Here is a 20,660-nt window from a genome sequence, read left to right on the forward strand (position 1 = left end):
ACCTAAAATAGTTGCTGAGAGGGCCGGAAGGTACTGCATGGCTGGAACATGGTCTGGCACGACCCTGTGCACTCCTTCCATCCCTTCTGAAACAACAGGCCTTATTTGTCCTGCAGTCGGGTGAATTGTTTGGCGATGATTTGTAATGTAAATATGCGGTTGCACGTGAACACTGCTCCCCCCGAGTGAGCTCCCCGGCCGCTGCTGCATCCCATAATTGCTCCCTGACTCTCATCTTCCAGCGTGGGGTTTGGCGGAGCCAAGACTCTAACCAGAAGCAGCCTCCCAGATTTACGGCAACAGTGTGGTCCTCAGATGCAGCCGTAGATATGTCCCCCGGCCTCGTTTCATCGCAATCCAAAAGAAACATGGAAAAGAAGAGTGTGTGTGCCTCGGCACCGCCGGCCGAACCCGCTCCTTCCAGGCAGGCTTCCCTCCCTGCTACTGCGCCTGGGACGTGGGATGTGCTGGGAGGGAGGCTGCTGGGGAGAGGGCATGGTTCTGACACAGACCTATCGCTCTCTCCTCACATCCCATTATCCATGACCACAGCACACAATGCCACAAATCTAATATCTGACATTGTTGCCTTCTTATACATGGAGTGCTCCCTTCTGAACTAAAAACCCTCTGAATTTAATGAACTTTTGTATTCACTGCATCTAATTTATTTCTTCATTCAGAGCTGAGGGTTCACAGCTCCCTCAGATGGTGCGATCGAAGAGAGAATAATGTACCTGACAACTGGGTTTAAAATAGAGTAGCTACCTGCAAAGGTCTAAAAAAATAGATTTTGGGACATTTTGCTCCATTTGTGACAGCCGCAGTAGGAAAGATGCAGTTGTGACAGAGCAGGTCGGACCTCTGAAATGTTTCCGTCGCCCTGCGCCCTGTTGAGGAACTGCTGTGTTGTGTTGCTCAGTTGACACACTAACAAACCTGAGCTTTATTTTCCATGGTAAACCACGAGAGGTTTACCTTTCGCACAACTGTACAGAATGAGACGAGCGAAACACACAGACAAGCTGCAGACAAAACCATCTACAGTGTACCTGGAATCTATTCTTAACACAACTTCCTAGCAACAAAGCACAGTATTCAGTAAATCACAAAGGTAACATTTACTGGGTAATACAAATACCAGAGATCACAATCACAGTCTTTTAGAGGAAAGTCGTTTCTTCATGCATTTCATCTCATGGTACAGAAGTTTCATAGTGAGGATATCGTCTGTGTCCAAAATGGAGTCCTATGGGTCCTGGTCAAAAGTAGTGCACTATATAGGGAATAGGGAATAGGACCTGCCCTATGCTACATGCACATACTGCACAATACTGACACACACACACACACAGACACACAGCAGCCATGGAACAGTGGCGTCTTTTTCTCATCAATATAAATCACTTTAAGATGTCCTGTGTTGCATGACGTTGATTAGCCTATGTCCTCATCCATGTCGCCAATGTAACTCACTTTAAGATGTCCTGTGTTGCATGACGTTGATTAGCCTATGTCCTCATCCATGTCGCCAATGTAACTCACTTTAAGATGTCCTGTGTTGCATGACGTTGATTAGCCTATGTCCTCATCCATGTCGCCAATGTAACTCACTTTAAGATGTCCTGTGTTGCATGACGTTGATTAGCCTATGTCCTCATCCATGTCGCCAATGTAACTCACTTTAAGATGTCCTGTGTTGCATGACGTTGATTGCCTATGTCCTCATCCGTGTCGCCAATGTAACACTTTAAGGCATCTCCCTCTGGTAAAACCACTGCAGAAGTAACCCAGAATCACATTGAACAAAAGATGCCCTGAAACAAATGCTTTAAAAGTAGTCAGGTTTTAAGAAATAATAATAATAAACAGTTGTTTATTATATTAGTTAAGTTAGGCCTATGAAATACTATGACACTCATATCCACTTGTAAACTTGGCATTAGAAGCTGACCGTACTACGGACAAAAGGGACTTTCGGAGACGTTCGTCCTTCCTTGTTGTAAAATCAACAGTCATCACCCTTGTTTCCCCTCATCAAAAATGTTGGCTTGAATAAATGAGAAGGGACATATATTTGAGCTGGGATGGCTCTCTGCTTTTAATGAAGACAACTTTTTGGCACATTAACTTGGAGCCCTCTTTCTACAAAAAACCCCCAGAGAGGATAGAAGTAGGATGACGATGGCGTCCCTTTGAGACCACAGAGAGAGGAGAGGGGGCCCAGGGTCCTCTGTCACAATGATCTCATTCTAATACGACAAGCTGCTGAGATGGAGCAAGGGGAGCATAAAACGCCAGGGAGTCGATGGCTTCCTAAATGACACCCTATTCCTTATATAGGGGCCAGTAGTGCATTATGTAGGGAATAGGTGCCATTTGGGACGCAACTTCCTCTGCGCTTCCAGTCAGTTTGACTTGATAAAAACCATCCACTCTCTGGCTTCCATTCAGAAAAGCCAGCCAACCACAGTGAGCGGCCTATTCCTCAGGAACACAACAGTGCTCGCTCTCTCTCTCTCTTAGTCATCATGGCATCTACTCATGACTGTTTCCTTTCTGCTAATACACACATGCTCTCCCATTGCATTTTAAACAGCAGTTTAAAACTGCACGAACGAACCCTTCTCATATTTCATCTTTAGATAGGATAAAGGGAGGAACACGATGATCAGACAGACTCGGTACTGGTACCCCCTGTATAAAGCCTCATTATTGTTATTTTGTTCAAACTTTTTAATTTTTTTTAAACTTTAGTTTATTTAGTAAATATTTTCTTAACTCTATTTTTCTTAAAACTGCCTAAGTTCTTGGAAGTAAGCATTTCACTGTAAGGTTTACCTGTTGTATTCAACGCCTGTGACAAATAAAATGTGATTTGATTTGACTCACACAATAAAATACTTTGTTTACAATATGACAGAGTGTAAGTGACCAGAGAGAGACGTAGGTTAGTTACTGTGTCGGGCCTGACAGGGGAGTTATGCTGTAGTCTCTGTCTTAACGGAATAAGGTTACGGTTGTTCCCAGTGTACTGCTTGCTGTGGACGGCCGTGAAATGGTTAAGGTGCTGCGAAGGTGCCTCTGACTGTTTCAAGTCGTTCGCAGTGAGGTGTACCAGGTGCACACGCGGTTACTGGCTTCTCATTGTTTACTGCTAACTCTCTTCCGCTAGCGCTCTGCTGTACACTCCCTCTCTTTACTCCCCCTCTAGAAATCAGATAAGGTACTGAGAGAAAGGAGAGGAGAGAGAGAGAAAGAGGCTTGTTTCACCCTCTCTCTGTCCTACCTCCCTCACTGTCTATGTTGAGTGTTTTCCGCATGCGTACACGTTAACGCACACACTAACACAAAGAGTAGATAAGTTGTCTAACCACACTACACATCACTGTATTCACACAAGCTCTTCGACTTGGCATTGATATACAGGATGTACCACCACAATGCCTACGCACACACACACACACACATACACACATTAACGCTATAAAACCTGCACATCAATGTCCCAAACTACAGTGATATGTGAACTAGGTCTGACATCCTAAATGTTTTCTAACTCAGACAGCAACAATTGGAGGTGTGACAGAGGTGAGTGGCAGGGACTTCAAACACGCGTCATTACATCTGAGGCAGGAAGGGTCTCCCTCTGTATCCACAGCACACAGGCTGTGCCCCAAATGGCACCCTATTCCCTATATAGTGCACTACTTCTGACTAGAGGCTCAAGTGAATAGGCTGCCATTTGGTACGCAGACCGTCTGTATCCACTACACACAGTCTTTCCGTTACAACCTCCCTTTAAGCTCAGGCACGAAAGCACAGATCCGCGGCAGAGCTCTGCGGTTCCAGCTGAAATGGTGGAGCGTTTTACGTTAATAACTTTCATGTCCACTATTAAAAATGTTGATGCTATTTTTTGAAGCAAGATATTCATTTTTTCCTTCGCCTCAGCTTGTTTGATATCTACAAAGACCTTGCTCCCGATCCCATAAGCAAAGCCCTATTTTTAGACATGAAATGGTTTCCAGTTGGCTCCAGACGATCATAGAGGGAAAACCACAGAGAAAACCACATTCCATAACATTTGAAAGGAAGGAAGCGAGCAGCTCGGTGGAACTGGGATGCCTCTTGTTTAACTGGTAGAGCGACTGAGGCTCCGGCTCTGAGATGAAATGTCTTTTACATCCCCACAACAGCATTGCCTCAGTATCTACCACCACACCCACCTACTCTTTCTAAAGACGCGCCAATCTAAAGTGTGTGTATGCGTGTTTGTAGGAATGTGTGCTTCCCCGTCTAGGAAAAAGAGAAAAAGAAAAGAGTAGAAATTAACTTTGGCTATGTCATTTTTTTCTCTCTCCCTCTCTCTCTCCTCATCTCTCTCTCTTTCTCCTCATCTCTCTCTCTTTCTCTCTTTCTCCTCATCTCTCTCTCTCTCTCTCTCTCTCTCTCTCTCTCTCTCTCTCTCTCTCTCTCTCTCTCTCTCTCTCTCTCTCTCTCTCTCTCTCTCTCTCTCTCTCTTTCTCCTCATCTCTCTCTCTCTTTCTCCTCATCTCTCTCTCTCTCTTTCTCCTCATCTCTCTCTCTCTCTTTCTCCTCATCTCTCTCTCTCTCTCGCTCTCTCTCTCTTTCTCCTGATCTCTCTCGTTCTCCTCCTCATCTCTCTCTCTCTCGTTCTCCTCCTCATCTCGTTCTCCTCCTCATCTCTCTCTCTTTCTCTCTTTCTCCTCATCTCTCTCTCTCTTTCTCCTCATCTCTCTCTCTCTCTCTCTCTCTTTCTCCTCATCTCTCTCTCTCTCTCTCGCTCTCTCTCTTTCTCCTTATCTCTCTCTCTCTCGTTCTCCTCCTCATCTCTCTCTCTCGTTCTCCTCCTCATCTCGTTCTCCTCCTCATCTCTCTCTCTCTCGTTCTCCTCCTCATCTCTCTCTCTCTCTCTCTCTCTCTCGTTCTCCTCCTCATCTCTCTCTCTCTCTCTCTCTCTCTCTCTCTCTCTCTCTCTCTCTCTCTCTCTCTCTCTCTCTCTCTCTCTCTCTCTCTCTCTCGTTCTCCTCCTCATCTCGTTCTCCTCCTCATCTCTCTCCCTCGTTCTCCTCCTCATCTCGTTCTCCTCCTCATCTCTCTCCCTCGTTCTCCTCCTCATCTCTCTCCCTCGTTCTCCTCATCTCTCTCTCTCTCTCTCCCTCGTTCTCCTCCTCATCTCTCTCTCTCTCGTTCTCCTCCTCATCTCTCTCTCTCTCGTTCTCCTCCTCATCTCTCTCTCTCTCTCGTTCTCCTCCTCATCTCTCTCTCTCTCTCTCTCTCTCTCTCTCTCTCTCTCTCTCTCTCTCTCATTCTCCTCCTCATCTCGTTCTCCTCCTCATCTCTCTCCCTCGTTCTCCTCCTCATCTCGTTCTCCTCCTCATCTCTCTCCCTCGTTCTCCTCATCTCTCTCTCTCTCCCTCGTTCTCCTCCTCATCTCTCTCTCTCTCGTTCTCCTCCTCATCTCTCTCTCTCTCTCGTTCTCCTCCTCATCTCTCTCTCTCTCTCTCTCTCTCGTCTCTCCTCCTCATCTCTCTCTCTCTCTCTCTCTCTCATTCTCCTCCTCTCTCTCTCTCTCTCTCTCTCTCTCTCTCTCTCTCTCTCTCTCTCTCTCTCTCTCTCTCTCTCTCTCTCTCTCTCTCTCTCTCTCTCTCTCTCTCTCTCTCTCTCTCTCTCTCTCTCTCTCTCTCTCTCTCTCTCTCTCTCTCTCTCTCTCTCTCTCTCACACACACACACACACACACACACACACACACACACACACACACACACACACACACACACACACACACACACACACACACACACACACACACACACACACACACACAGCTGTTTTTATATGGCTATGTGTGTTTGGGAGCCCTCCCTGCCTGCAGTAGGAAGTGCATCATTATATCCGGGCCCCTGTCTCAGAGATGAGTACACACACGAGGAACCGGCTCTGACAAAACATATCAGCTTACTCTTCAGGGACTGTCTGAGACCTACAGGAATGATACAGCTCAACGCTGCTTCAAACAAACCACAGTCTCACCTTGGAAAACAATCCAGGCGGGCACATATCCTCATTTCATTGTCTTCTACACACAGTGGAATGAAGTTCACAATGTGTGGACGATTATCCTTTCCCTATCTAAACATTGTTTCATAAGATCATAAGAGATGTTAGCTGAAAATGTTAGGGGACATTACTATTAATGTTGAACAAAGATTGACTTTACCCTTTGGAGTCAAGGATATAAAAATAAACAAACTAATTCATTGGAGAAATGAATCAGCCTGTTTAAAAAAATAAAAATAAATGTTCACCCCCTTTTCTCCCCAGTTTCGCTAGAGCACAATGGGACAAGGACATCCTGGCTGGCCAAACCCTCCCCTAACCCTGACGACGCTGGGCCAATTGTGCGTTGCCTCATGGATCTCCCAGTCACGGCTGGCTACGACACAGCCCGGCATCGAACCCGGATCTGCAGTGATGCCTCAAGCACTGCAGGGCCTTAGACCGCTATGCCATGTTCAGCCTATCTGGGAGTAGAATCTGTCTCTCTTTGGGATTTTGTTCCCATATGATTTACAGGGATTTTTTTCCATCTGTCTCCCTTTGTCAGTTAGATGCTGTTCCAAACACTCAAACTTTTAGAATTCAATAAAATACCTTTCAAATTAAGTTATTTTAATGTTGGTAAGTATGGGGCTGACTGTCCTCAGCCCTCCAACTGCCCTGCTCTCTACCAGAACACACACGTAGTCAAGCCCAACATATGACCTTATGTGGTTACATGCGACAGATACCCTAACATGCCTCTTCTAACAAGCATCTTCTTGGATGGCTTGGCGGAACCCCTAAAATCCAACATGTTTGCATGTCAACACAGATTTCAATGCCAATCTCCCCTTTCAACACAATACAGTTCAACATGCAACTTTCAATGCCATTGCAGTATCTGTGTAGTACGTCTCTGGAAGTGGTCCTACAAGGCACCCTATTACCTATATAGTACTACTTTTGACCAGGACCCATAGGGCTCAAAATAGTGCACTGTATAAGGAATAGGGTGTCATTTGGGATGCAACCAAGGAGTGGTCGCACAAGGCCTTGGGCTTAACCTTCCCTTTGCTGGGGTCAAGCCACGGCTCATCACCACCACCACCACCACCACCATGGCTGCCCAGCCCACCCTCTAACCCCCGCCCATCCACCCAGCCCAGCCCCTGAATGAGCGAGTGCCCATCCCCAGACCCAGTGGAGCCACCCCAGCCGCATGGGCAAGGCACACATGGGTGTGATCACAGCGGCTTAATCCTGCCCCATCTGATACCCATCTAACAGCAGCCTTCACCCACGGCCTCACCCACCCACCACCACCACTCAGCTCTGGTTTCCTCCTACTGCTGTGTGGCTCTGCTGCTCAGCTTTGCCACGACTGGGCCTGTCCCTCGCAGCAGAGGACAAACGTCACATGACCATAGCTGAAGTGGGCAGCACAACCTGTGACTGAAGGATGTGTTCCTGTGTGGCCTCTTGAAAGGAACCTACGAAACTTGTAATCATGTTACATAATTTGTTTATGTAATCTATGCATTTCCTGTCCCCTACCCCTTCCTACCCCTACCCCACGGGTACGTCAAAACACTTAGTTTTACCGATCCAGTTACGTTGGTAACCAGTTTATAACAGCAATAAGGCTCCTCGGGGGTTTGTGATATATACGGCCAATATACCACAGCCAAGAGCTGTTTCCTGGCACTCCTCAGGCCTTATGGCTTAATTAGAATAATACACACAGACCCCAAACACATAATAGTCCTAATCTGACATTGTGACGTACATGACACATACCTTTATAACATCCACACTTTATAACATCCACAGCCTAATCCACATAGGATAGGTAGCAGGAACAGAGTGTACATGACACATACCTTTATAACATGCCTAATCCACATAGGATAGGTAGCAGGAACAGAGTGTACATGACACATACCTTTATAACATGCCTAATCCACATAGGATAGGTAGCAGGAACAGAGTGTACATGACACATACCATTATGACACATACCATTATAACATCCACAGCCTAATCCACATAGGATAGGTAGCAGGAACAGAGTGTACATGACACATACCTTTATAACATGCCTAATCCACATAGGATAGGTAGCAGGAACAGAGTGTACATGACACATACCATTATAACATCCACAGCCTAATCCACATAGGATAGGTAGCAGGAACAGAGTGTACATGACACATACCATTATAACATCCACAGCCTAATCCACATAGGATAGGTAGCAGGAACAGAGTGTACATGACACATACCTTTATAACATGCCTAATCCACATAGGATAGGTAGCAGGAACAGAGTGTACATGACACATACCTTTATAACATGCCTAATCCACATAGGATAGGTAGCAGGAACAGAGTGTACATGACACATACCTTTATAACATGCCTAATCCACATAGGATAGGTAGCAGGAACAGAGTGTACATGACACATACCTTTATAACATGCCTAATCCACATAGGATAGGTAGCAGGAACAGAGTGTACATGCATGGCCAACAAAGCCCAACACAGTACCACTTTCCTCACTGTTACAAGGCATAGGACTGTTAATCCTGACCGGAGCAACAGTCAGTCAGTCAGGTAGCCTAGTGGTTAGAGCGTTGGGCCAGTAACCGGAAGGTTGCAAGATGGAATCCCCAAGCTGACCAGGTAAAACTCTGTCATTTTGCCCCTGAACAAGGCAGTTAATCCACTGACCGTCATTGAAAATAAGAATTTGTTCTTAACTGACTTGCCTAGTTAAATAAAGGTAAACAAATAAAAGTCATGTGTGTCACTCTGTGATGCTACGGCTAACTCTGAAATGACACTGATTAAGGTACCGGTGATAAGGGACAGTTTCATGTTGTGGTGAAACATTCCACCCCAGCAGGCCTGTGCAAAGAAAGCACATCAAGCTGAAATTTCCACCCTGCTCTAAGCACACATGGTACAGCCCGTCGACAGAAGACACACGTGGTACGATCCGTTGTAGCTGGGTAAGACAGAAGACACAGCAAAAATAGGTAGTAAAGTTTCTTACAGAGCCAGATGAGAGAGAGCACATGGAAAATCCTCCTGACCAGTCAGTCATCATGTCAACAAGAGAGTGGACAACAAGCACTCAAACAGGCTTGTGAATGGTCACACCCCATCATCCAACACACTTCTATTTCAAAGTGGAAAAACCGATGACTGATTTCCTGGCCCAGATGCTATAGATGAGATGACATCACAATGGATGAGCTAATTCACAAAGGAGGCATCCACTCACTCACTCACTCACTCACTCACTCACTCACTCACTCACTCACTCACTCACTCACTCACTCACTCACTCACTCACTCACTCACTCACTCCTGTCCTGCTAGCTAGCACCCAGGAAAACAATGGTAACCTGCCTGAATGTCACACCTCTAAGTCTCTCCAGGGCCCAGCGTTCCAACATCACCCCTCCTTCTCCGCCTGGCCCTCTTCCAGGGGTGGGTCACGCTGCTGATTTCCCACCCCAACCTGACACATACCAAATGGCCAGGGAGTTAGACACAACAGGGTGAGAATGAGACATCTGTGACCCAGGCAGGCCATTAAAGCTGCATCCATCAGCCCAGTGTCACTCACTCTACCCAGGATACAGTGTCCCCAGCCTGGACACCCCAGCTCCAGAGAGCCCCATCCCAGACATACACGGCCTCCCCCTCCCTCCCCACCCACTCATAGAGCAGAGGCTCGGCGAGCTCTAAGGTGCCCACATGTTTTGTTCAGCCATCTTCAAGCTCTCTTTCCTCTTGCTTTTCCTACACAACAATGATGTTTTTTTCATAAACATCATCCTAAAACATCAAAGCGATACCACCCTCTGACAACAATAATCTAAAGTCACCGTTCTATAACACTTTTTCTCTCCCTCTTCTAAACAACTAGTGGCTGTATATGTATATCCTGTAAAATAGGATTCATCTGAGTAGGTGATGCTGTATGAAGACCGCATGTGACGGCACTGTGAAATACAGTAACAAGAAATGAAACAAAACCTGCTTCGCATATGTCACATGGTCACCCTAGTCATTTCATTTCAATTAGGTAAACAGCAAACAATATCAACATGTGTAAAACTACAGTGTCTTAGTAACAAAGGTACCTCAGCCCCAGATTGGAATTTGGAGAACTCAATGTTTTGATAATTACACATCGAATGGGTAAAAAGCAGGTTACCTCATGTTCCTGTACTTTGTTATGCTTCGGTAACCTCAAACAGGACTATATTTACACCTATTTGCATAGTGGAGACTTAGAAGGAAGGCGTTCTATTTAAACCCTGTGCTGTGCTATTCTCTGCTGTGCTGTGCTGTGTTCTGCTGTGCTGTGCTGTGTTCTGCTGTGCTGTGCGGTGCTGTGCTGTTCTCTGCTGTGCTGTGCTGTTCTCTACTGTGCTGTGCGGTGCGGTGCTGTTCTCTGCTCTGCTGTGCTGTTCTCTGCTCTGCTGTGCTGTTCTCTGCTCTGCTGTGCTGTGCTCTGCTGTGCGGTACTGTTCTCTGCTCTGCTGTGCTGTGCGGTGCGGTGCTGTGCTGTGCTGTTCTCTGCTGTGCTGTGCTGTGCTGTGCTGTGCGGTGCTGTGCTGTGCTGTTCTCTGCTCTGCTGTGCTGTGCTGTGCTGTGCTGTGCTGTGCTGTGCTGTGCGGTGCGGTGCTGTGCTGTGCGGTGCTGTGCTGTGCGGTGCTGTGCTGTGCGGTGCTGTGCATGCCTGAGTGATCAACATGTTCCTGTAGTTTATTCACTGCAGTCTGAGAAGCTGAGCATCTGGGCTGGATGGGGGACGATGCTGCTCTCCCACCTGCTTTATTCAGCCCGGCTCTGCAAACAACCCCAATGGAGCCACTGTTTGGTTTTCTCCCGTCAGCCAACGAGTTACCTGGGTGCAACCCCCCCCCCCCATCTCCTTACCCCCCACCTGTAAAGTCCTTGCAGACAAACACAAACAGGGGCCCAGGAAGACACAAGCAGCGCTGAGCGGCTCCTGGTGGAAGATTTAGAAGACTGAACAGTGTTTATTACAGACGTGCTCTGCTCACTGCTGAGCCTCTCTCCTCGGTGAGTGGCACTCTTGTAAAAAACGTTATTAAACCTGCCATTGAAACTGAGATTTTTGAGTCGATGACTATAAAAGAGAAACGTCAGGAGCAGACGCTGGAACACCCCCCCCTCTTTCAGGAGAGCTCTTTAATGGACTAAAAATTGGTCGGAAATCAAGGAGTGTGTCTTATAAGTGGCGTGTGTGACAGGCAAAATATCAATCAGAAAAACACACACTTCCTCTACAACACCTGTCTTTTACTCTGCTTCTCCTTCTTCTTCTTCGCCCACCAGAAAATAAATAAGTGCATGAATAATTACAGCTATAAACACCTCGGGGGATTCAACAGGTTTTTGATATTTTCTAAATGTTTCCGCCTCTTAAAATAGGCTCCTACACATTTTCACTTGAGGCTTATTTACAGCCATCTACTTCAAAGCTCTGAGGATGAAGGCCCCTTATCATCGTTTGTATTAAAATCTGCAGCCTCTCTGTCATTTCCTGCTGTTCCTTTTTAAAGCGTTTGCTAACTTACCTGAGGCTCAGAGAGAAAGAGAGAGTGTGGTCTCACCCTTTGCGTCCAAAATGGCACCCTATTCCCTATATAGGCTTGGTCAAAAGTAGTGCACTATATAGGGAAACGGTTGCCATTTGGGACAGAGTCACACCCTCACTGTTAGCCTGCCCTGTCCCAGTACGGGACTGCAATGTATTGTCAGCATCACTACACAATGTGTACCAGCATGCTTTAGTTGGTGTCAAAGTCAAAGTTCAGTACATAATCTACACTCTGACTGACACGGCTTTCTCGGAGTGTTCTGCTACGGTCAACACATCTATTAGACTATTCCGCCACCGCCAGCCATCATCCTTGATCATTTCAATCATCTTCTGCTTACATGTTAAATGACAACAAGGAGTAGTTTTGGGGCCGTCACAAGTTTCCAAGTAGCTTGTTCACACACAAAAGCGGGCGCAAAGCTGCTTTTCTTTAGCGTAGCATAATCCAGCACCACTGTTTCTTATCGTCGTCAGTCAGAGGCACAGAGCCCCAGCCTCTGGGCTTGTATGCAGGGTTTACAGGGCCTACCCAGGGACTAGGGGCTCTACTGTTTACCCAGGGACTAGGGGCTCTACTGTTTACCCAGGGACTAGGGGCTCTAGTGTTTACCCAGGGACTAGGGGCTCTACTGTTTACCCAGGGACTAGGCAGGCGCTCTAGTGTTTACCCAGGCTTTGTTTGTAATGAATCCCTTTATCTGGGAAAGGACAAACAGTTAAGGCAAAGAAAGCTCGGCACTGAAGCACTGCCGAGACACACACACAAACACACACAGAGAGAGAGGGAGAGAGAGCGAGAGGGAGAAAGAAAGAGAGGGAGAGAGAAAGAGAAGGAGAGAGAGCGAGAGGGAGAGAGAAAGAGAGGGAGAGAGAGAGAGAGCGAGAGGGAGAGAGAGAGAGAGAGAGAGAAAAAAGAGGGAGAGAAAGAGGGAGAGAGAGAAATAGAGGAGAGAGAGAGAGAGAGAGAGAGAGAGAGAGAGAGAAAGAGAAATGAGAGAGAGAGAAAGAGAAGGGAGAGAGAGAGAGCGAGAGAGAGTAAGAGAGAGCGAGAGAGAAAGAGAAGAGGGAGAGAGAGAGAGAGAGAGAGAGAGAGAGAGAGAGAGAGAGAGAGAGAGAGAGAGAGAGAGAGAGAGAGAGAGAGAGAGAGAGAGAGAGAGAGAGAGAGAGAGAGGGGGCTGAACTGGTAAAGTAACATTGAAAGATTTTTTCCTATTTTCTGCATGAGGATACTCAAAAAGTTCACTGACAGAATGTAAGAGGAGCACCGAAAAGCTCAGTTAACAGCATTAAGCCGTTCATGAAAACTTACTCCGATATATTTGAAACAAATAATTGGCCTTTTAAAAGGGGTTCACTGCTTAACTCTATGCAAGTCCTCAAGTTTCAAAACAACAAAGAAACAATGTGAACACATCCGTGATGAACTGTTCTTTACATTCTAATTAAACAGGGTAAGTGGGATATGATTTAAACATTACATTACTCATCTCATAGGTATATACTGTACTCGATACCATCTACTGCATCTGGCCTATGCCGTTCTGTACCATCACTCATTCATATATCTTTATGTACATATTCTTATCCCTTTACACTTGTGTCTATAAGGTAGTAGTTTTGGAATTGTTAGGTTAGATTACTCGTTGGTTATTGCTGCATTGTCGGAACTAGAAGCACAAGCATTTCACTACACTCGCATTAACATCTGCTAACCATGTGTATGTGACAAATAAATTTGATTTGATTTGATAAACCAGCCAGTCTGTCCGCTTGACAAGTTAGCGCCTGTGATCCACATCTTCCTCATCACAGGCTCTCTTGGCTCTGATGATTGTCCTGACTGTCTAGCTCTCCATGAGTACAGCCCACTGCTTAAAATCTTCCTGCGAGTCCTCACCCCCCCGGGACTTAAGGCCATCAGATAGCAGTGACACAGGATAGGTAGGGATGGGTAGGGATATGTAGGGATAGGTAGGGATGGGAAGGGATAGGTAGGGATGGGTAGGGATGATAGGGATGGGTAGGGATGTGTAGGGATAGGTAGGGATGGGTAGGGATGTGTAGGGATAGGTAGGGATGATAGGGATAGGTAGGGATGGGTAGGGATGTGTAGGGATAGGTAGGGATGGGTAGGGATGTGTAGGGATAGGTAGGGATGGGTAGGGATGTGTAGGGATAGGTAGGGATGGGTAGGGATGTGTAGGGATGATAGGGATAGGTAGGGATGGGTAGGGATGAGTAGGGATAGGTAGGGATGATAGGGATAGGTAGGAATGCTAGGGATGGGTAGGGGTATGTAGGGGTAGGTAGGGATGATAGGGATGATAGGGATAGGTAGGGATGGGTAGGGATGGGGATGATATGGATGGGTAGGGATAGGTAGGGATGAGTAGGGATGGGCGGGGATGATATGGGGATGATATGGATGGGTAGGTATGGGTAGGGGTAGGTAGGGATAGGGATGGGCAGGGATGATAGGGATTGGTAGGGATGGGTAGGAATGATAGGGATAGGTAGGGATGGGTAGGGGTAGGTAGGGATGGGCAGGGATGATAGGGATTGGTAGGGATGGGTAGGAATGATAGGGATAGGTGGGGATGGGTAGGGATGATAGGGATGGGTAGGGATGATAGGGATTGGTAGGGATGGGTAGGAATGATAGGGATAGGTAGGGATGGGTAGGGATGATAGGGATTGGTAGGGATGGGTAGGAATGATAGGGATAGGTAGGGATGGGTAGGGATGATAGGGATTGGTAGGGATGGGTAGGAATGATAGGGATAGGTAGGGATGGGTAGGGAGAATATGGATAGATAGGGAGGGGTAGGGGTAGGTAGGGATAGGTAGGGATAGGTAGAAGTAGGTAGGTAGGTATAGGTAGGGGTAGGTAGGGGTAGGAAGGGGTGATAGGGATAGGTAGGGGTATGTAGGGGTAGGCAGGGATGATAGGGATAGGTAGGGATGATAGGGATGATAGGGATAGGTAGGGATGCCAGGGATGGGTATGGGGTATGTAGGGGTAGGTAGGGATGATAGGGATAGGTAGGGATGATAGGGATAGGTAGGGATGGGTGGGGATGATAGGGATGATAGGGATAGGTAGGGATGCCAGGGATAGGTAGGGATGGGTAGGGGTAGGTAGGGATAGGTAGATGTAGGTAGGTAGGTATAGGTAGGGGTAGGTAGGGATAGGCAGGGATGATAGGGATAGGTAGGGATAGGTAGGGATAGGTAGAGGTAGGTAGGTATAGGTAGGGGTATGTAGGGGTAGGTAGGGATAGGTAGGGGTAGGCAGGGATGATAGGGGATGATAGGGATGATAGGGATAGGTAGGGATGCCAGGGATGGGTATGGGGTATGTAGGGGTAGGTAGGGATGATAGGGATAGGTAGGGATGATAGGGATAGGTAGGGATGGGTGGGGATGATATGGATGGGTAGGGATGGGTAGGGGTGATAGGGATAGGTAGGGATGGGTAGGGGTATGTAGGGGTAGGTAGGGATAGGTAGGGATGGATAGGGATGATAGGGATAGGTATGGATGGGTAGGGATAGGTAGGGATGGGTAGGAATGATAGGGATAGGTAGGGATGGGCAGGGAGAATATGGATAGGTAGGGATGGGTAGGGGTAGGTAGGGATAGGTAGATGTAGGTAGGTAGGTATAGGTAGGGGTAGGTAGGGATAGGCAGGGATGATAGGGATAGGTAGGGATAGGTAGGGATAGGTAGAGGTAGGTAGGTATAGGTAGGGGTATGTAGGGATAGGTAGGGATAGGTAGGGATAGGTAGGGATAGGTAGTGGTAGGTAGGTATAGGTAGGGGTAGGTAGGGGTAGGTAAGAGTAGGTAGGGATAGGTAGGAGTAGGTAGGGATAGGTGGGGGTGAGAAGGAGAGGGGAGATTAGAAGAGAGAAGACTGAGAATGAGAAGTGAAAGAGAGAAGAGAGTGATAGAGGAGGCAGAAAGGGGAGAGAGGTATAGAGAGAGAAGTCAGAGAGAAAGAGAGAGAAGGCAGAGAGAGGCAGAGGCAGAGAGAGAGGAGAGAGAGAGAGGAGGCAGACAGAGGAACGAGATGGAGAGATCAGGAGGAGTGTATTCTGTTAGCTCTCATTCAGAATCCTCCATCCACAGGGGTTTGACTCTTCCAGGCGAACCTCTTCTACTGATCCCCTCAAATTAAACAATGTCTTGTGGTAATCCAGAGCATTACTAACCCAACCCGATTCACAGCTACTCATTCAGAAGGAAGCTTTGTTCAGAGAAAAGCTAAGGGAAATCTAGTAGAGAATCTGGGATTGTCTCAAATCGCCTTCATTAGACACCGTCTCTGGAAGGACAACTGATATCTACATTAATGTTAGATCCAGAACGTAATTCCCTGGCCCACGAAACAACGCTGTAACAAGCATATTAGGATGCACTCGGCTTAGGAGGAACACGCTTTCCAACCTCATGCCTTTTGTTTTGAGACACTGTAAAATAATTTCTGTGAACAGAATAGATGTGAGATGTTTGTGAAATTCATTTGAAGAGTTTAATAACATTAATCCTGAAATAATTATTGTTATTCAAATATCTGGGGGAAGAATTAGCTAATGAGACGATCTGTTTAGTGAGGCGTTTGAACTCATGAAGGAAATGTACATCTTTTCATCATAAAATTGTTTTAGAATTCTCCTTTCAATAGTCTAATACTAATCATATGGATAGTATACAAAGTCTTGTTTTTACTAGGACATTTGGCAGCCTAAACAACAGACAAAAAATAATACACATAATCTGCCAATTAAAAAGAACAAAGAAAAATAAAAGCAACAAATGAACCCCTGTAAAGATGATAGACCACCTGAGCTGAGATAGAAGCAGAGAGCCTGCCTGCGGGGGGAGTGAATACAGGCATCACCTTGTTCAATGTAAACATTTCAACTGGAGAACCAAACAGGAGGGGATCCACAGCACTGCTTCCCCTCCCGCCCCACTGCCATGTCCCAAGCTATAATCACCATCTACACCATCCTCCCTTCCTTTCAAGTGGCAGGTCGATAGAGCTGCAGCTACAGTGCTTCTGCCGGGTAATTACAAGGGAAGCAACAAGTGAGCATTGTATGAAGCCGAGGAGACACACTCACACACAGAAGAAAGTGCTCTTTATTCCCAAAACAATCTTTGAGAACCTCTGTGCTTTGCGCTGTGAGGCAATTAAGGATAAGACGTTGGGGATGCATTCATGAGAAGAAAGAGGTGGCGGCACATTCATTTCTGCACATAAAAATAGTTGCGAGTAGTTTTCACAGTGTGTGTTTACTACGTAATGATAACTGATGTCTATGTAATAACGTCTCAATAAAATGTGTCCCGTTTTTTATAAATTATCTGATGCATTTGGAGACAAACGTAGCCATTACTTATAATACAAACAGTTTTTGGTCTATATAAGATTTGTCTCACAAACGTACACACACACACACACACACACACACACACACACACACACACACACACACACACACACACACACACACACACACACACACACACACACACACACACACACACACACACACACACACACACACACACACACACACACACACACACACACACACACACACACACACACACACACACAAACTTGACAGCTTTAGGTAATTTGAGTGACAACATGACTAGCTCTCAATACTGAGCCCATTTGAAACAGAGCTTCTGATTGTGCTAGCATTTCATTCGGAACACATCAAAGAAAGACTGTTGGAGTAGAATGAATGATGACAGAAACATATGCTTTTTCAAAACACCATGCTTAATATGAGAGTGCTTACTGTTATTACAGATTTAACATCGAAGAATGAGCTTCACCTGATGAAAGATGCATAGTTCCATGTTGAAAGGGGCAATCAGCAGTTTCTACATGCATTTTTGGACTTATAAATGAATTATATGTGCCCATTGATTCTTGAAGAATATAACTTATAAATGTCGTACCCCATCAGAACCCAAAATGTAAGCTTATTTTACTCCAATGTTTGTAAACAAAGTAAATGTAAACAAACACTGTAAAGCTTAAAAACATGGTAAAAACTATAATTTTGAGATCATGGATGGTGTGTCCTTGCATCCATACCTCTGTCTTTGAATTTGAGAGTGGTAACTTTTCTCCAGTCCTATCCCCCTTGCTTTTTACCTAAACAGTTGTGGGGGGCACACTTTTATATTGTTTCAACTGCTGATTGCAGCTTTAAGCTATACGTTTTAAACCACCAACCAATAGACAGACAACATACAAAAGTGTAAGCAAAATGAGGGAGTCAACACATTGAGCATGTTTACATGCTCATTTATAATTCGATATTTAACTGATTATGGCAGTAGGCCGAATAAGGCATTAGTCATGTAAACACATTACTCTGCAATCTTAATCAGCGTACAGTCATAATTTAATAAGCATACGCAAATTAAAACACCTTGTTTTCTGAGCAATCTGTCATATTATTAGGACATATAAACACCTTAATCGGAGTAACAGTGGTGTATTTGATTTGCGCATGTGATAGCACCAGCCGAGAGCCTCTCTCTTCAGCGCTAGTGAAGTGAGTTCTGAGTTCGGAACAACCAGAAGTATGCATCTTAAAAGTAGTTTTCAAATACAAACATTATACAGTATATACCAACTCAGAATAACATGGTCACTGTGGTAGAAGGTTTATTTTGATTTGCAATTTTCTGCATTTATTAAATTCCCAATCAGGTAGCTTGATTTCAGATGTGTCCATGTAAACAGGATTATTAGGGAAATTGTTCTTGCAAAGCATGTAAATGTATTAATCGAAGTATTATAGTAATCTGTCTATCCACAATAATCATATTATTGCGTGCATATAACCGTTCTCTGTGTCAGTTAGTCCCGCCTTAAAATGTGTTTTGTTTTTGATGTGCTGCTGGTTCCGAACATATTCAAGGTTGTATGGGGGTGCGGATGATCAGACATGGGTGTACACGTACGACTTTAGATGGTCTTTTTTTTACTTTCTAATTTCCTTAGTTTGTCGTCCTTGCCTACTTCTGGTATAATAGACACATAGTTTCATTCCGAGACTTGGAATAATGATCCATAATGATTCAACAGAATGAAGAACTCTACATTGTGATGTAGAAGGTAACGTGATGTGGACTTACAGATGGGGACACGGATCCGTTGGGGATGTATGGGTCAGGCAGCATGAGAAACGGGTACCCTGGATACGCTGTTTTATACATCCCTCCATCTTGATGTTTGGACACTGTGGAGGAAGACAAAGATGTGAGATGAGATGTTTTCTGATATTAATTTCACTTCAAATAAATACTTTTTGGTTAACTATTGTAGTTAAAACGGTTATAATTAGCAGTTTTTTAATATTGAAAAAAGTATATTCAACAAATAATGATAGAGCTCTTCGACAGATTGTTACAGACTTGTTTAGTACTGTAACATATTTGTGAGACAAAGTGACAGCCGTAATCTTGCATCACAAAAACACAGCCAATCCCCAACCCTTTGTTGTTTGGCACCCAATAGAATGGCTCGCCACTGATCTCTCCAGTCTAGAGTGTTGATGGTCACTTCAAATGTGCAATGAATCTTTACAGGCTGTGCAAACAGAGGGTCATTGATCCACATGGCTTGTTTTCAACCTTTCAGCTGAATGCATAAGTGGACAACGTTTTGTGAGTTACTTGACATATTCAAACATTGTTAATGAACTAGAGAGTATTTCTAACTTTAAATAACTTGTAGCTGCCCAGAGGTTTAGCACAGCAAGCATACGTTTGTGTTTTTGCCCCATTGGGACAATATATAAACCTAATGTTAAGTTACAGCATGCTTTAATTTAGATTTTCTTTAGGACTTTCAGACTGAAGCTACTTGAAACCTTATTACCATGTTATAACCTATGTAGCCCAGGGAAAGCAACACCTTCCTTTTAGAGTCAGTCTATGATGCAACAGCACAGTAATGTCAGAAATCACAGACAACTTGTTTTACTGAGGTACAGTTAACCTAATTCAGCTCCTGTCTCGTTCTTACCGCTGTCGAGATGCTCCCGGTGTTTCTCTTGATAACCTCTATGTTCGTTTTGCTGACTTCGTCTGACCGCCTGAGTGTCCAAAGCAACATGAAACATAGATTAGTAACCTGAGAATTACTTTGAAGAGCCAAAAGTTTAATACCAAGACCCCGTTCAACCTTTACCAACAGCGCATAACATAACTTTCTCTCTCTGTAGTCTACCTACCGCTGCGTTCGAACTTTGATTTGTCTCCGATTCATTCACCAGAGACGACTTGAGGTCAGCTAAGTCCCTTTCTGTGAAAGCGTTTTCTTGAATTTTCTCATCTTGTTCGCCTTCATCCTTGAAGGATATCATTTCATCGTTTGCTCCTTGATCATCTCCTCCGCCACTACTGAGCTGAGGCATGTTGCTTTGAAAATTACCCTAATCAGCGGAGTGCTCCTTTGAAAAAAATTAATGAAACTTCCTATTAACCCAAACCTCCCTAAATTGTTGCGCTCAGATACGGCCAAAGTATAAAACAAAACAAAAGTTGCTCTGCTGTGGAGCGGCCCTGCAAGTTGAAAGTAATGTTGCTCGGCAGCAACAAATAGTGCATTTGAGCTCGAAACAAGGCGAGGACTCCCAACATCAAAGATCGCCGAACAGTGATTGACAGATTCGATGACTTGTTGGGGGTTGTTTCAGCAGAGGGTTCCGCTCTTAAAGAGACATCACCTCAGAGCCTGTTGGCCATGTTCATGTCTTTTAACACTTCATCATGGATAAAGTTGCTTGTTTTTAGCAAAGACTGAACCGAAGTCCTGGATATAAGACACGTGAGCAAACGTTCTTTCAGATTCTTCTGCATTTATAGATATTTCCCACAACGCAGTCTAGTTATGTAACATTGTT

The 20,660-nt window shown here is 45.3% G+C and overlaps 1 protein-coding gene across 11 annotated transcripts in view; it reads right to left on the reverse strand.

The window, feature by feature from the left end:
* LOC124013670 (transcription factor 7-like 2) overlaps positions 1-20,400 on the reverse strand; it is a 69,269-nt gene extending 48,869 nt beyond the window's left edge. For all 11 annotated transcript variants that reach the window (XM_046328077.1, XM_046328066.1, XM_046328056.1 and 8 more), the window contains exons 1-3: positions 19,989-20,400; positions 19,781-19,850; positions 18,889-18,992 (exon numbers count right to left, since the gene is read on the reverse strand). In XM_046328077.1, coding sequence (XP_046184033.1) covers positions 18,889-18,992; positions 19,781-19,850; positions 19,989-20,171 — 357 coding nt within the window. In that variant the 5' untranslated portion in view covers positions 20,172-20,400. The remainder of the gene's footprint in view (positions 1-18,888; positions 18,993-19,780; positions 19,851-19,988) is intronic.
* Between the last annotated feature and the right edge of the window lie 260 nt (positions 20,401-20,660).

The sequence above is a fragment of the Oncorhynchus gorbuscha genome, linkage group LG02 (assembly GCF_021184085.1).
Source record: "Oncorhynchus gorbuscha isolate QuinsamMale2020 ecotype Even-year linkage group LG02, OgorEven_v1.0, whole genome shotgun sequence".
Taxonomy (NCBI): Eukaryota; Metazoa; Chordata; class Actinopteri; order Salmoniformes; family Salmonidae; genus Oncorhynchus; species Oncorhynchus gorbuscha.